The sequence below is a fragment of the Vespula vulgaris genome, chromosome 2, assembly GCF_905475345.1.
Source record: "Vespula vulgaris chromosome 2, iyVesVulg1.1, whole genome shotgun sequence".
Classification (NCBI taxonomy): Eukaryota; Metazoa; Arthropoda; class Insecta; order Hymenoptera; family Vespidae; genus Vespula; species Vespula vulgaris.
In genome coordinates, this window is record NC_066587.1 from 14,643,257 (window position 1) to 14,660,415 (window position 17,159).

General features: G+C 39.3%; 1 protein-coding gene and 1 long non-coding RNA gene across 4 annotated transcripts in view; one reads left to right on the top strand and one right to left on the bottom strand.

The window, feature by feature from the left end:
* Nucleotides 1-56: 56 nt before the first annotated feature.
* Nucleotides 57-17,159, bottom strand: part of LOC127061807 (LIM/homeobox protein Lhx3) — a 31,721-nt gene continuing 14,618 nt past the window's right edge. The window contains exons 1-7 of one of the 3 annotated variants that reach the window (XM_050989175.1): nucleotides 4,496-5,049; nucleotides 4,192-4,368; nucleotides 3,824-4,033; nucleotides 3,387-3,579; nucleotides 2,106-2,272; nucleotides 754-969; nucleotides 57-634 (exon numbers count right to left, since the gene is read on the bottom strand). In XM_050989175.1, coding sequence (XP_050845132.1) covers nucleotides 459-634; nucleotides 754-969; nucleotides 2,106-2,272; nucleotides 3,387-3,579; nucleotides 3,824-4,033; nucleotides 4,192-4,368; nucleotides 4,496-4,727 — 1,371 coding nt within the window. In that variant the 5' untranslated portion in view covers nucleotides 4,728-5,049 and the 3' untranslated portion in view covers nucleotides 57-458. Of the gene's footprint in view, nucleotides 635-753; nucleotides 970-2,105; nucleotides 2,273-3,386; nucleotides 3,580-3,823; nucleotides 4,034-4,191; nucleotides 4,369-4,495; nucleotides 5,050-17,159 lie in introns of those variants that run through there. The other 2 variants (XM_050989174.1, XM_050989173.1) reach the window with 2 other exon arrangements.
* LOC127061809 (uncharacterized) lies at nucleotides 5,298-6,581 on the top strand. The gene is made up of 3 exons (XR_007780960.1): nucleotides 5,298-5,533; nucleotides 5,868-6,166; nucleotides 6,370-6,581. It is a non-coding gene; the product is annotated as an uncharacterized LOC127061809 (long non-coding RNA).

Sequence of the window (17,159 nt, forward strand, 5' to 3'; positions counted from 1 at the left end):
TTTATAATCTCGATTAAAACAAAGTCATAATAGTATCAAATAAATAATGACAGTAGTACCGATTATAACTCTTCCTTTTAATGACGATCATTTCCAAAATTTACACTCGATTTAAAGACTCTGTACTACTCGAGCGCCTTTTTCGAACTTGTTCGTATTTCCAAACCGTTCTGTTTTTCAATTCCGCGCCTTTTTGATTACCCTTTCGTTTCGAGGCAATGTAGAATTTGTACATAATAAACGAATTCGAACAAATCGCAACGCGTAGTCTCAAGTATAATGACATAAGTGTGCAGTGGGCTAAAATGACGACGACGAGTCGACCCTAACGGAAGAGATCCGAGGACACGCGATTCTTCTCATTTGTCGTAATCTCGAGGAAAGATCTGTCGTCAGGTAAGTATCCCGTAGCGTTGCATTATTTTAGACGGTATTCGATTTTGTTCGGCTTTGGCGGGTTATGTGGCGTAGTGCGAGTGGTGATGAGCGTGCGAGGGTGGCTCTCCAAGCCAGGAATCCGGCGAGGGTGGAAAGTCGGGATAACCACCACCGCCACCACCACCACCACCACCACCCCCGCTCGATTCGTTGCTAAGATCCGATGCAGGTCCTGGTACCATACCTCCTGGACCGCCTGTAAAAAATTCAATGATTTTGTCTAAAGTCTTTTTCGAGATATTACCAAATTAACATTAACTAAATGCTAGGAAAGAAAGATCTCGTCGAAAGAATGAATTTTGATTAATTCCTTACCGAGAGTAGTGTATACAGAAAGACCTGCATCCGGTGGGTATGGAAATTGTGGTGGTAAGGACGGCGATCTGGATGTCGATAGATAAGGTGGTGTCGTTGCACCTAAATAACCACGAGGTGGTCCACCGCTACCACTGTTTCCACCACCACCTGGACTCGCACCTTCTCCGTCCAATCCCATATTCACGACCGTCCCGTAACTATCGTTACTCAAATCTAAAAAACGAGGTGTTTGTTACGAATAAGTACCTACATATGTAGCTACGTATTTTTTTTTACCAGTAGATCGACATTAGTAATACTATATTAAGAAATTAAAGATAGGCAGCTATCTGAAGTGAGCGTAAGCGAGTGACCGAATCAAACAGAAGGCATTAGTCGTGACGATGGAAAAGATAATACTCGTCTAGCATGATTAGCCTTGGCGATAATAACTCTACTCGTCCGAACAGTGTCCGACGTTCGGCTTATGAAAGATCGAGGGAAGATAAATCGTGCCTCTAGATCGAAGATAATTCTTGTCCTACTAGGAATGCACGTGTCACCAATTTCGTTTCCACTTTCGCGACGTGGCAAACATGAAAGACGCGTTCTCTAACACGTTGAATTGAGAATGGATTGTCTCATGAATTATTAACGAATCTTCGTGCTTGGACGCTTCGTAATGACTCGTTTAAATTTTATAAACTTCTCTCAGCCTTTAATCATCGATTCCTTTGATCATTTTTTGGACGACGTCTTCGCCTAAATGAATGCACTATACACATATATACATGTATTTCGTGTTTCTTTCACGCGTATAATAAAGATGATAATAATAATAATAATAATAGTAAACTGATAACATATTTATCTACTGTATCTATTCGAAAGAAAAGTTTTTCTACTCGAACAATGACACCGATTTGGAATCGGTCTTTTAAATATTTAACAAAGAACTTTTGCGTAGGCCTTTTTAACGAAGAACTTTGCGTAGGGCTTACAGCTAATGGAGGATATAAATTTAAGGATAATCCGCAATCTTCCCAAAATCTCAGGTATAGCGAGCCAGCAGTTAGCCTTTGCGATCTCCTGAATATTTGACGAAGATCGTCCTCTCTTCCCTTGTAGGTACCTTGCGAGCGATAAAGCGATTGCGGGGACGGAGTTTCGTGAGGCTCGTTTTCTTCAACGAGACTCGTCTTTCGCATGGGACGAAGAAACGACTCTTTTCCGAGAAAACTTACGTAATTCGCGCGTTTTCACGTGTATACACATCTCTACGTACGATGTATGTATATATATATATATTTCTTTTTTTTCAAACTTGGATCTACGAACAAGGAAGAGGAATGTACTAATTGTTTACATACCGTGATGGCCGAAGGTCGAATCCAAATCGACTTTAAGTTCGTCCTTGTCGAGTAGTTTGTCGTGCCTAGGCGAATGTCCACCTGCACTTGTCCCTTTCATACTTCGAAAATACTGCGACCATCTTGTTCTACCGGCGTCCTTCTTCAGTCTCTTCTCCTTTGCCCTCCTTAACACGAATGATTCATTCTATTCCGATCTTGTGTTTGTATATAATTTTTTTCACGATAAAGAAAAAAGAAAAAATATATAACAGTGGAAAGGATCGCTGCACTCCAGGAGTAGAATGAGTAAGCGATTATTTTCTCTACCATTATTATCTAAAACTCGACGTATTGAAGAATCGGCACGCGTAGAAAACTTTTATAAGTTCGAATCTCGTCTTATCGGCTTATCGATCACGACGTTGATCTTTTTTCACGACGTCGAAAGTTGCAGAAGTTACTACTTTGCAACATTTCTCTCGATATTCTTCTCGAGATTCTTTCGAGTGCAAAGCGATAGAGACATAAAAGAGGAGAGATAAAATAATATTCTTCGATAAATAGTTACCTACTTTTGTTACTTTGTACTGCGGTATCGCGCACACGTATTTGAAGCGATAATAAGAATAGGCGAAAGAGAGATAGTTCTAGGATTACAGAAATTTTTTAACTATTATTTTCTTTTTTTTTTCTTTTTTCCCTTCTTTTTATTTTCCTTTTTTTCTCCTTTAAATAGTATCTCTTTGTAGATACTATTTAAAGGAATATTTTGCGGACGATTTCTATAGAGTTTATTATCGTCAGTATTCTCTCGAAAAGTTAATGAATCCGAGGCATTTAATTCTATCTGTGGTCTCGCGATTGGTCTTGCCCTAAAGTGGGCTTCGGAAACCTTGCCGGTTGATACGGAATCCTTACGAGTGCCCAGCATCTCGCAATTACTCATCTGCCTTGGCTTCACTTAAATTTATCTCCGGACGGAGGTTCGCCCTTTTCTCTCAATGAACGATTTCAGTTGTGTTTGTAAGCTGATTGTTCTTTCTCGCTGTTTTTCAATTAGATACACTTTAGAAAATTTTGTCTCGAAACACATAATCCGAGTTCTATCGTAAACTATCGTAAACATCGCGAGCTTATCTGGAAAATACTTGTAACCTGATTTACGTCATTCGAATAATACACGAGTCGAATTCTATCGACGCAACATCGACAAAGATCTTTTTCGTGTTTACGTGCGTTCGTTTTTCTTATTATATATATATATATATATATGTATATATTTAGAAATCTTATTCATACCTGTTTTGAAACCACACCTGGACGACACGCATATCCAGACCTGTGTCCTGCGAGAGCTGTTCTCGAACATGTCTCGCTGGTTTTGGACTGGTATTGTACGCCAATTTCAAGGTTTCCAATTGTTTCGCCGTGATCGTCGTTCGCGGCCTCTTATTCGGTTGATCGCCATCGATGCTACCACCGTCAGCCAGCTCTAAAATTCGTTGCGAGTATTTTCGTAATCCTCTGACACATTTAATTGTTATTATCGATACAAGTACGAGAAAAAATTTAGAAATAGTTTATTGGACGTTTAAGCATCGTTTACGACAATTCATTAATTTACAAGGAATACTCGTAGAACGAACGAAAAGTGGTAACCAATCGAGTTCTCTCCGGGTAGATACTCGTTAATTTCTACCCGCTGTTTCAATTTATTCTTCAGACAATTTAGTTACCTTTTGCCTTGGCTTGTTCGTAGTCCGGCTTGCAGACGAGTTTTCTATCTTCCATGAGGTAAAATTCATCCCCGGTGTCCAACTGTCGCGAGCAGAGTGCGCAGGAGAAACACGTCAGATGATACACCAACTCCTGCGCTCTCCTTACCACTTGCGATGGTGCCAAGCCTTGGCCGCAGCCCGCGCATTTCGTCCCAAAACGCCTGCCACACCAACAACATACAACATTTTCACATTACATTCACACGTAAATGACAAGACTCTACGGCTCTTAATCGACACGCGTTTTTTCTTTATTTTCGTTCGATTTTATTTAACGAGATAACGATACGGAACAACGATAAAATTTGTAACGATCATTGGTGCTTACTTGAAGAAATCGTCCTTGCAAAAGACATGGCCGTTTCTCGCGAAGCATTTGTCCGTTAGTCTTGCTCCACAATCTCGACAGGTTAGACATCTCGCGTGCCAACACCTTTCTAGGACCTTTAACACGTACCTATCCAAGATTGCTTCCTGGCAACCACCACATTTCGGTATCGAGGCTGCAACGAAACAGGATAACTAGAATTAACGATCATTCTCGACACGATAAAAGAATCGAACGGAACAATGGGTAGAGCAGAGTAGAGATTCGTCAAGTGTGAACCCGCAGAGAAATTGTTCACTTACAATAGAGAATTTCCGGTATATGCGGGGGCAAGCCGAGATCGACGGCAGGTTGATCGAGAGGGTGCATATCGTGACAAGTGGTATTATCAGCGATGTTGTTACTCGTGTTGCGTCGATGCTGAGACTCCGGGCTACTTTGCGGCGGAGTGAGCATCTCTTCGCGAGCTCGCTGGTAAATCCCTTCCAGCGGCAGAGTCTCACGACTCAACATCTCGAAGCTTATCATAGTCATTGCGCTGAGGAAACGCGTCACAATAATTCCCCTTGCACGTAACTCATCTCGAGAAGTGAGAGAACGAGATATAAAGTATGATGGAGAATGCTGTCTTTTATCACATCACTGGACTCTGGTCCAATGTTATTATATTTCTATATGTCGATCGTTAGCACGGAGTATTCACACTTGTCGACAATGAACGATGTCCGTTGTCACTATGATAGTCTCTATACTCGCGTATAAAAAGGAAAATAAAAAGAAAGAAGTAAGCCGCTCGGTAACGTGCGAAATAAACTGTGAGAGATCAGAGAATGAAGAGGAGGAAAAAAGTAACGATGGAAATAGAAAGAAAGAGAAAAGGAGATAGATAGATAGGTAGGAAGAGAGAAAAAGAAAAAGAGAGAGAGAGAGAGAGAGAGATAGGAGCGACAGAATGGAAAGCACGGATGACAAGACGGTTGCAGGCACACGACTGCTCTGTCGACTGTAGCGTTGCTCGTGCGCACGTGACATGCGTGGGTGTGGCGGGTCACTGGTGGGGCAAGTGTCAGGGTGATTGGGTGTGGTTTCTACCCATACCACCCCGCTTCCGGTACCGATTGGAGGAAACTTTTACCGCCTCCAATATGGCGTACAAGCTGGACACCGTATTCGACGGGGGTTGCTTACAACCACCCTGACGACTCTTCTTACCCTCGTTGGCACCCCTCGAAGAACGGTGGATAAAAACAAAGGACTACAAATTTTGGCGACGGCGATATAAACGCGGACACACGTTCCCGAGAAAGTTTCTCTTCGTATTCATCGACGTTTTTCCTCGGGTACGAGAATACTAGGTTTTAGCGCTTAGCGATATTCTCGCTTTGTCGAATACGTGCTAAGTATACCAAGAAAAGCTTTCAATAATTTTACTCACTTATCGAATAAGTATTACGAATTGTATCGACAACTTTTATTTCATTATTTCGTTAAACAATTTTCCATAACAGTTATGCTTTCTTATTCTATACGAATTGTATACATGTTTATCATTTTAATTCGAAGAGTATTTCATATGAATTTTTCTCTGTTTTTCTCATTCTCTTTATCTTTAACAAAACCGTCCCTTTTTTTCCTACCTATTCACAAAATAAAGACGAGAGTATTTCGTTTCAGGTGGCTTGTATTTGTTCGTTAATATCCATTCATCTTCCGAACCACGCCTAGAATACCTATGTATTCATCGGAATCGTCGCGTAAAAGAATTCTCGAGCTTTCCCTTAGGAACTCCTTTGGTATAAGAGACTGTCGGTGATTCGGGAAGGAACGGAGAATATCGGAGGAAGGCGAAACGGTGGTATCGGTGGGTGCTTGTGGTGGTGAGCTGACTCGACGAAGGGGATTGTGGAGAGTACAAAAAGAACTGAGCGAAATTAAGAACGACCATGCTGCTGCTTCTGCTTCTCCTACTACTGGTGAGGTCGCCATTTTATAATCTTAGTCGTGATCATTCGTGTATATATTCCTTTTCATCCCTTTTCTCTCTCTCTCTCTCTCTCTTTTTCTCTCTCTCCTTCCCTCTCTCTCCATCTCTCTCTATATCTTTTTCTCTCTGTCTCTGTCTTTCTCTCAACGCTAGACGCAAGTGTACTCTCCTTCTCTTTTTCTTTTTCTCTAGGCGAATGCACACACCGTCTCATCTTGGATATCCACGATCACGCAGCAGATATCCAAGGCGTTTCTAGATCTCTTTTCCCTTTACTGGCTCACCTTTATTTCGTCCTTCTCTTTTTGCTTGAGAAAAAGTTCTAACTCCACCGCTAAAATATGGATTTTTTCCGAATATATATCTTTCTTCCCTCTCTTTCTCTCTCTTTCTCTCTCTTTCTTTCGTATATCTTCATAAAACCAAGTTAAATATTCTTAATGAATCTGTCACGAATATTATATACATAGATAATTGGTATACCTATTGGATTTCTTTTTCGATAATAAAAAATTTTTAAACTCTTCAAAGAGAAAAAATCATCGATTGTAGGAAACATCAAATCGTATCGATTTATGTGACCTTCGAAAAAAATAAATCGACTCGATATCCAACGCACCATAAAACTCATGCTCTTTTCTTGAACGTTCATCCGTATGATCGTGCTCGTTAATAAAAAAAATAGCTGGCAAACTCGGCGACGATTGTGATCAATGAACGGACACCATCCTTAATGCACCCTAAAGCACGTTGAATTTTCCACCTCGTGTCCGCGGGCAACAGATGGTCCACCATTTTGCATACATATCGTTGATCCTGTTAAATCTATCGCTTATATGTCACTTTCGTTGCGGCTAAAAGGGACGAATGCATCGACGAAAAAGTCAGTCGTTTGTACTTTTGGTATACCTACCTACTATACTTTTCTACGAACTCGGTCATGCTTATTTTGTGGCAACGAGGAAACCTAATCGATAACCATATTCCCTTGCTATAAATCATCGCGTTCTTTATATCATATGATTCATTTTTTGGTTATACGATAATCATATGTTTTCTTACAACATGAACAATGATGTATAATTATAATTATCATCACATGTTTCTATCACATAATTATAATTATCATCACATTGGTCACAGACAGACAGATAGAAAATTCTAAAGAAATTATATTTTTAGAGACTTTTCAAAGATCATCAGTTTTCATTCATACTTTTTTGCAAAATCTTTGATTATCTTTAAGAAAGGAATAAGATCGATAATATCTCTGGGACGATTTCGTATTTCTCGTTTGGATCTCTTTCTAAGCTTCTTGCATTTGTATCGTCGAGATTGTTGAAAGGGAAAATCAAGATGTCCGCTTTTTGCGCTTCTATTTTCGATAGATCTCTTTCTCTCTTCCTTTCTCTCTCTCTCTCTCTCTCTCTCTCTTTCTCTTTCTCGTCAGGATGGAGAAGCTATTCAGGGAGTGTCTCTGCGATTGCGCGGCTTGCTAATTTCCGTGGGCGTCCTCCTCGGCCTTCGATCACGCGAATCCACCCTTCGTCGGTTCCGCTGCACATGTCGACACGCCTCCAGGAGTCGTTCGTAAGCGTAAAAAGCATCGCCAACGGGGGGTGTAGAGGGTTTTCACGGCTTGGCAAGGGTAGATGCCGCGTTTGGGCTCACCTCGGGGGCTTGTGCCGAGCGGATGAGCCACGTAAAAAAAAAAGAAAGAAAGAAAGAAAAAAAAAACAGGAGAGAAACAAGAAGAGAACTCAAGCTACACGGTCTGCTACTCTGGAATAACATCCCCTTTGGCACCCTTGACCTAACAAATTATGACATTTATTATTTATTTCCACTATTCATCCTTCTTCATGCTGGACCTCGTAAATACCTTCCCGAAGGGACAGGAACGAAGGACAGGAAGGTGTACGAATATAATTTGTATTTTTTTTCTTCTTCTTTTTTTCCACGTTTAAAGATATAATCATTTCTACGAAAGAAAATACTAGGAACTCTTATTCATAAATGTAAAATTCGTGAAAGTTTTTATTAGTATACGAAAATACAGATGAATATTATAGCATATATAATATTTTTTCTAAAATTTTATGAAATTTGAATTGTATATAACTATGTATAATCGGCGTATAGAACTATGTATAATCGAATTTGCAGCGAACAAATGCTTTCTGTATCTATTTCTCTTCCATTCACGTTCTATGAGCATTTTCATAACGTTAACGGGTAATATATTATATCACCCTTGCCATACGTAGAAACGTTATGAATATATGCCATCTATTTGAACCATTTACGCATATGGTTTTCCATCGGTGAACCCCTCCGAGCTATTTTACAAACGTATATATATATATATATATATATATATATATATATATATATCGCTAATGAAATTAATATTCGACAAGTGCAATCGCGAAACCCTTAAAATTCATCCCACGAAGCCAAAGTAATCTAAACGGAGCTCGTGGATTTTTTAGGGATTTTTGGAACTCGGAATGATACGAATGAGAGAGCGAACGGCCATACCAATTCGTTTATTTTAGTCGAAAGATACGATCAAAATATATAACAATCTAAATGTAAAATATCGAAGTGAAAAGCGAGTAATTAATTGTTCGAGCGTTCTACGATAATTATCAAATTACAATCAACATTTGCTGTGCTCTTTCTTTAACAATATTTTTTCATAAATATTATGAATTTCCTAGCGTCAAGTGCAATAATCGGAGCGTAAGCCGACGCCAGATGTGCCATTGTGACATGGAATTCTATGAGTGCCAACGGGGGTAAAAGGGGGGGACTAAAAGAAAGAAATAGAAAATAAGAGGAACGAAGAAGGGAGATGGAGAAAGAGAGAGTGAATTTTGCGCGGGTGTATCGTCACGGTAGGCTACGCTGTCCCTCCCCTCTCCCATTTCGACTTTGAGTCTATACAAACCCCCGTGTAACTTGCGTACAACACCCCCGTGGAAAGCCCCTTGCGAAATTCACAAAGCTCGATGACAGGACCCTCCTATTGTCGTTTTGGTTCTGGCCGAGATCTTGAATGGTTAAATGGGCTTAAACGATGCACGTATGTATGCATATATATATATATATATACATATATATGTATATATATATACATACATACATATATATGTGTAAGGATATTCTTTATATATAGATTTGCTAGTAAGCGTACGCGCGAGCGCACTCGTGATTATGTAGTAAAGAGTAATAAAGCCTTTCAAGCTACGTTTTTCTCTTTTCTAAACAAAACGAGTGATAATCAAAGGTAATACGATCCCCAGGGATCCACCCGACTGCTGCTGCTGTTGCTGTTCATTGTCCTCGCGTAATGCTTCTTCTTCTCCTCTCCTTGTCCCTCTCCAACCAGTTCGATATATCAGTGAAGAAATCAAAAAGTTGAATACGACTGAAAATCTCCGGGGGAACGTCTCGCGATATTTCGTGGAAAAGAAGAAAAGAGGGTAAGAGAGAGAAGAAGAGGAAGAAGAAAAAAAAGGAGAAGAAGAAGGAGAAGAAGAAAAGTAGAAGAACTCGAGGAAAAGTGACAAATACCGTGATGCTTGTCATTTTTCCTTCGATCGTTTTTATTCTGTATTTTTTAACGGTGGTCGAATAGAAAAGTATTTTCTCGTTATGAGTCTGCTTTTGAAATGTATTGTTCAAGATATGTTTCAAAAGATCTTTGCTTTGAGAGAAGACTTAATTGTTATCTTTATTTTTCTACTCTTTTTTTTCTTTTTTCACATTTATGATATATTTTTTTAAAGATATACATACATATCTACATATATACCATCGTATGCATACAATTACCTAACAAGAGGGATGTTATTAACACCGTAATAGACTTTGGCAATATAGTAAAATTAATATCGAATCCTTGTATTATTATCTCATTTACACGGCAGCAAAACGAAGTTAATAATTATGACTGTAGGCATACCTTTATTCATTATTTTACTATGACCCCAGAATGATTGTAGAACGAAAACGAGTCGTAAATAAAACGCTTGTGCGGTGGTGGTGGCAATAAAAATAAATCCGACGTGTCTAGCCGTGGACGTTAATAAATCTAATATCTTCCGACCGATAAAACGAGACGAGTCAGCTCACTTTTTCCGCCCCTTTTTCTCTCGACTGTTTTCGGGGAACGAACATTTGGATGGGTCGCGTAACCATACGAAAAATCATCGTGAATTGTGCAAATAAGTATAAAATGCAGACAATGTGTCCGTGGAGCCGAATAACGCACGAAGAGGATCAAGCTGGGACTGAAATCTTTTCGACAGAATTGTTCTCTCTCTCTCTCTTTCTCCCTCTGTCTCTGTTTCTCTCTTTTTCTTTCACTCTCTTTCTTTTTCTCTTTTTGTTTTAGTTCTTCCAAGTTAAGCAGCCCAACATTTCAAGACAAACGCCAATGATTCTTCTTTTTTGTATGCCGATGTTCTATTCTTTAACACTTTTTTATTTTTATTAACTTGAAAAAGAAAGTTCGATAATAATCTATAGAAATCGATGGGAGATTTACGATCGATGTATCTAAGTTCAAGAAGCACTTCGCACTACTAAATCCTACGTACTTATTGAGTCATCAAAGTAAAGCAGCTTCGCAGCTATGGCATCGAAGCAAGTAGAATGCCATCTAAATGGGGCTCTCCTCGAGGATGGATGATGGTTCCTCCTCGGTTGCATTATTTATGCGTAACGCCCATTGCGTGTCCTGCATATCTGCGTATACGCACTGGCTTGCACATATGGGGACATTAGCTAGACCATTAACCATTTTATCCACATACTGGTGCTTCTGTCCTGGAAACTTGGAGTTAATCACGAGTGGCTTTCGCACTTTCTACATTATGCATACGCTTGCTTTATGACCTTGAATCGTATGAATTTAAGGGTGGAACTTTATAAATCACTCGTATACTTCATTTCATATATATATATATATGTATATACATAGTACAATCAGTAGATACAAAAACACGGACATTTGACAAAAGTATTCAAAAGAATTCAGACGATAGACAAAAACTTTTTTGGAAAAGTGAATGAAACGGAAGTCTATAGTCGATGTGACTCCATTTTTATTTACATTTCAACCTTAACATAAATACACACAGAACCAATACAAAAACGTGTCCGTTTAGCCCACTTCCTTCTTCCCGCGTGCGGTCACCAAAGATACGTAGATCGGAGAAGGAGCGGTCACGAGTATCTATCTACATAGTGAATCTACGTGCGTGTGTAAGTGTTACGTAGCTACGGAAGGTAGATAACTACGCACACTACGTTCTCAGGATATGTACTGCGGGTTAGAACATTTAGCGAGTACATTAAGGAAATTGCGTGGACTCTTTGCACCGCACCCTGCTATAGGGCCGACGCACCAACATTCCAACTATTTTAACGTGTATGTGTGATATCACACGTATGCACACGAATAGGGAAGAATAGAGAAGACTAAAGCCTTCGAGCTCGTAGAGATTGGTTTTTGTAAAAGATGTTCGCGCGTGCGTGTGTCTCTCTGTTCTCTCTCTCTCTTTCTTTTTCTCTGTCACACATTCGTGGTGAGAAAGCGGTGAAATATGGGTAGAGAAAAAGTAGGAGGAGGGTGAGAGAAAGGATAAGGGCGAAGAAGAACGTAGAAGAGAAGAAGACGATGTTAAAGAGAGAACGAGATAAAGAGAGCGAAAGAGAAAGAAAGAAAGTCGTATCGAAGGGGAGACAACGTGGATCGTAGCAGAACCCGGGTGAGACAAGTAGGGTCAAGTGAACTAAAGCGAAACTACCGGGGGATGGTGGTGTTAAGGGGACAATATATGCCCCCGTGTTGGGGACGAAGATGGCTTTAATCTATTACCGACCGGCTCGGGCCAAGTGGCTTCTTGTTACACGCTCGTTTGGACGAGACGGAGTCTAAACTGATCCGCTAAAACTGACTGTGACTCCCTTTTGCCAATAAAATTTACTGACTTTGGGAACTTTCTAACGCTTTGATCTAGTCCAACGAAAGATTTATGCATCGGACACTTGCGATTATATAATTTTTTCACTTTGTTTGTTCTTTTTCTTTTTTTATTATACTTGCTTCTTTTTTTTTCATCCGACTTAATAACGAGACAAGATTTCTGTAGCGTAAACGCAGATGTGTCCGATCGAATTTGAGTCGACGAATCTAACCCCTTTCTTATTTCGATCGAACGAATTATCCAACGTGATTCGTGTTACGGTGCCTTGAACAGTCGAATTACTTCCGGAAAAGGTCGAGAAGCCGGAAATCAAGAGGTCGGCCAGTGGTGTGTCGAGTCGTGATTAATATTTTCTTTCTTTTTTTTGTTTCCTCTTCCTCTTACCTCTCTCTCTCTCTCTCTCTCTCTCTCTCTTTCTCTGTCTTTTTACTGTTGAGACGGCTCACTGATCACAGCTGCGACTCCTCTCGCTGTTTCTTTTCACGCCGGTGATATACGATCGCGAGGTTAACGAGTGACGCAAGAAGCCCGTCCGATGGAGAGAAATTCGCGTTCCTTTGTCTTTTTAGCTCTCTCTCTCTTTCTCTCTCTCTCTCTCTCTATTTCTCTCTCTCTCTTTCTCTTTCTCTCACCCGCGTCTTTTGTCGTTTCGTTCCTTTTTCAAAAACGCGACGTTGCGGTTGTGCTTTCACCCGACTGCAAAAGTTCTCGTTTAATCTTCCTCTCTCTCTCTTTTTCTCTTTTCTCTACTTTTTTCTTTCCTTTTTCTTTTTTTTCCTTTTTCTTTCTTTTTTCTTCTTTTTTCCTCTTTTTTTTTTTTTACCAAGAGCTACGTGAAACAGAGATGAGAGAAGAGCTTTTTCTTTCGCCGTTCTTCGCGTTCGACGCTTCCTCCGTTTGCGTCGATTTAACGATAGGCAAGTTTTTTGCTAGTTCCCTTGTGTAACGAACGATCTCGTTCCCGTCTATTCTCAGACGTAACCCTACGATAAATTTCGATCGTAAATCGTCGCACTTTGGATGAATAGTCGTCGGACGAGTCGCTAAATAACATCGACATAGATCGAATAACCCAACGTCGGCAAGTAATCGGACACCAGAACATTTCCAGTTAACCTGGAATCCCTGTAAGCTCTTGAAAGGACACCTGTAAAAACGGTGATACTTTTTGGAAAGGGAAGCTCAAAGGATGTCAGGCACGAGCGAGTTATCACGGTGGCTTCGCCATCTGTTCCTTGACACGTGCCACTGACGTTTTCATATTTCTCGATCAAGTAAAAATAATCTCACGAAAGAGATGAGAAAGAGAAAGAGAGAGAGAGAGAGAGAGAGAGAGAGAGAGAGAGAGAGAGAGAGAGAGAGAGAGACACGAGATTATATCTACATTGTATGCATATATCTGGAAAAATTTCTTTTGATTTTTACTCGTGAGAAGACGAGTTCGCATGGATTGTCATTCTCTCTTTAGATGACCCATGGGTGCCATAACACGTCGAGTGTGCAGCAATATCAGCGTGGACAACCAGCATCAGTACAATGGCACATGGTAACACTTGCAACATAGGACCCTAAGCACGTACAGCCTTCTCTCTCTATCTATCTCCATCTAGTTCTATCTCTTTTTCGACCGTTTGAACGGCCGACTTCTCGCACGGAAAACCCCATGAGTCTCTCCTACAATATGCTACCATGTACATTGGATACTCTTGGGTTTGGTATTTGCTGTACTGTTCCCATAATTCCCTAGAGAATACTCTAGGCTTGTTACATCTCTCGGGACTTGATCCTAGTGATATAATGTGAGAATCGAAATACGTCCTCTGTCTTCTCATAGAAAGATACTACTTTTCTAATGTCAAGTGTCACTTTAATATTCATATCCCAAACGTTAAATCGTTTAGTATTTTATGGTTAGAGTCAAAAAGAAAAACATATTGGGATATCTTCTTTTTATTTTCTTTTTGTAATACGATAAAATAGCTCGTATGCACGTCATTCGTGTAGTTGTCACGGTGGTAGATCAACAGCGTTAAAGTAGCATAGTTTACGTGGTTGATCATCGAAACCGAGAGCAGCTGTCGGAAACCTAAAGGATGTTAGAAACCGTGCGGCTTCATAGGGGTAAAGAGATCTTGGCATGCATCATAGAACAGGTGTGGAAGCCTTCGTACACTCTCTCTCTCTCTCTCTCTTCCTCTTCATCACTCTTTCCAGTATATTGCTACTTGCCGATATTTTTTTTGAAATCATTTCGTATTTATATTTGCTCAATAAAATGACAGCAAGTATCGAGAAAAAGAGAAAAAGAGAAAATAAGGAAGAGAAAATTGTATCAAAGCATTATAAATGAAACGTGTGATGATTCGATAAAGGAGGATTAATAGCAGGCCGAAATAAATCCGACATACAAACGGATCAATGCTAAAATCTCAGCCGGAGATAGATCTTGATAAATAAATTTAACTCCAACGATCCTTGACTCTAACAATAAGAAATAAACTATATTAAATATGAAAATTGTAATTATTCTTACATTTTTATTACGTCTTTTAAAGACGTTTCTACTTATATATATCTTTTTGTGGGGCATTTCTAATATCTAAAATTACACGTTGGATAGTGAGGAAAAAAAATAGAAAAAAATCCTATGTACGATAAGAAGTACAGTAGGACTATACGTGACATTCGATGGCTTCCATACGATGAAGACAGAGGAGAAAGAGGAGAAAGAAGGCCTCCGTTTCAAAGCGTATACTCCTGCTTCGAGCTATCCCAAAATCCCTTGGGAAATCAAGGAAACACAGAACTTGGTCGTATTGGTGTGTGTATCCACGAAGAGGCGTAGACCGGATCTCACGCGTGTAAACGAAGAATCGTTTCCGATGTGTTCAAGCTCGAGTAAAAACGTTCAGTTTTCTAAGGGTTCACGGCGATGGAGTTTTTATTGTTGCTGTACCAAGTAAAGACAAAAATATGCTATTTAAGTTCTTCTTGGTGCTATCAAATATGAAAGGAAATGTATGATGTTCCATCCTATTTGGATTCATACAATTTTCATTCGTTTCTTATATTTGGTTAAATACTATTGTTGAATCAATTAATAAAACGTAGATACGTATTTAGAAGTAAATTTTACCTCTAAATATAACGTGAAATGGATATTAGACACGTATCGATGTATCCCTTTGAAATCGTAGTAATTGAGAAATCTTTTTAAAAAATTGGGAAGATAGACGAACGAACGTGTACGTATGTTATAGCGTATTTGCAAAGCCGATGTAGCTACATACATACATTGAGAAAGAAAGAGAAAAAGAGATGAAGCCAATGTACAAACGTTCTGTTTGCACGTTCATCCATCGATTCGTCCTGAAAGCACGTACCGAACGTTCCCATCGTATTGATACAATCTATTAACATAGGATATTTATTCACTATACGACCTCGTTCCTCAAACGGAAGAAATTATTCCAGTGATTATGATTAGATCATTCGAATTATTCGAATGACCGATAGTTAGTATACTGAAATTATATAAAAAATCAAAGAGATTCTCTTCCTACTTCAAATATAATACATATATACGTATGTATATATGTACATACGTGCTTGCAACCTGCTCGGATGAGCTTTGAGAATTATCGTACGTAGTGGATCAATGGATACAATTATCTGGTCACGTGTCCTGGCAGCATGTAGTCCTAGATACAAAGCAGGTTCTTTCGTCCTTCGTCGAAGGATTCGACGTTGATGAATGTCACGCACGTGACGGCTGTCGAACCACAAACTTTTTTGAAAAATTACTTTCCCTTCGTCTGACCGCCCTTTTTGAGTTCGTATGACGTATCTATCACTTTTCTTACTAACTTTTTCTCCTCGAACGTAAAATGTAAAATACGAATCGAATGTTACGTAACTTCTGTTAAAAGTATTCAAGCGAAATTTAATTTCAACGATCCTAAAATTTGAAGTTTCCTTTATACATATTTTAGATCCATCAAGAAGCCTATAATTGCGAGAGTTTGTACGCTCGAAAAAGAAAAAAAGAGGTAGAAAGAGGAAAAGAAATTCGTTATTCCTCTCGTTTTAAAAGCTTGAGGAAAGTTTACTTCTCCTTTTTAACCACGTTTCTCCTTCATGCGCCGATTTTCATCCTAATTATTGTTAGCAACGATAAGTCGTAATAATTAAGAGGGACGCAAGTTTTCTCGAGGGTCGACGTAGCCAAATAAAATCCAGATCACTCCCTTACGTCTCGAGGGAACTGCGATCCCACGATCGGAGTGAGAGACAAGGACAGATTCTCTGAAACACCAAGATATCCACAGATCTCCAGTCGATAATCGAATTTTGTTTGCTACTCAGGGTAGATCGTTATCGTTGATACCCGTGGAAATTGAAAATTATTTTATTTTCTTTATTGATATTGATCTCAGACTACTCATGTTCGTCAATCGTACGAGTTTAATGTTTTTCAAAATCAATGCTAACTTCGAAGTAACAAGATTTCGTCCAATTGACGTGGCAGAGCTTATGGTAATACAAGTTTGTTATATACGTGTGTATATGTGTGTATAGGTACATCCATCGTTTGGCAGGTCAGGTAATCAGGCGTAATGCTTTCATGTTTCGAGCATGCTCTCTATCTGCAACACGCATGATAGGCAACGTTAATAATGTCCCACGAGAGTTTAATCTCCAAATCCAAAACGTGCGTGCACGGTATTTACGCGTTTCTCCCTTTATTAGTGGACGTTAAAGCGGGTCACTTAAAAATAAGATATAAAAAAAAAAAGTATGTATAGATCTCTCAGGAAATGTAACGCTAACTTTAACGAATAAATCAAATATGTCAATTATTTATCAGCTGTACCATTTATATCGCACTTATAAGTATTTATAAGGAAAAGAGAAAAGAAAGAACTATGATATTTTTCATTTTTTCATTTCTCTTTTTTATTATCATCGTTTAAATTAATTATC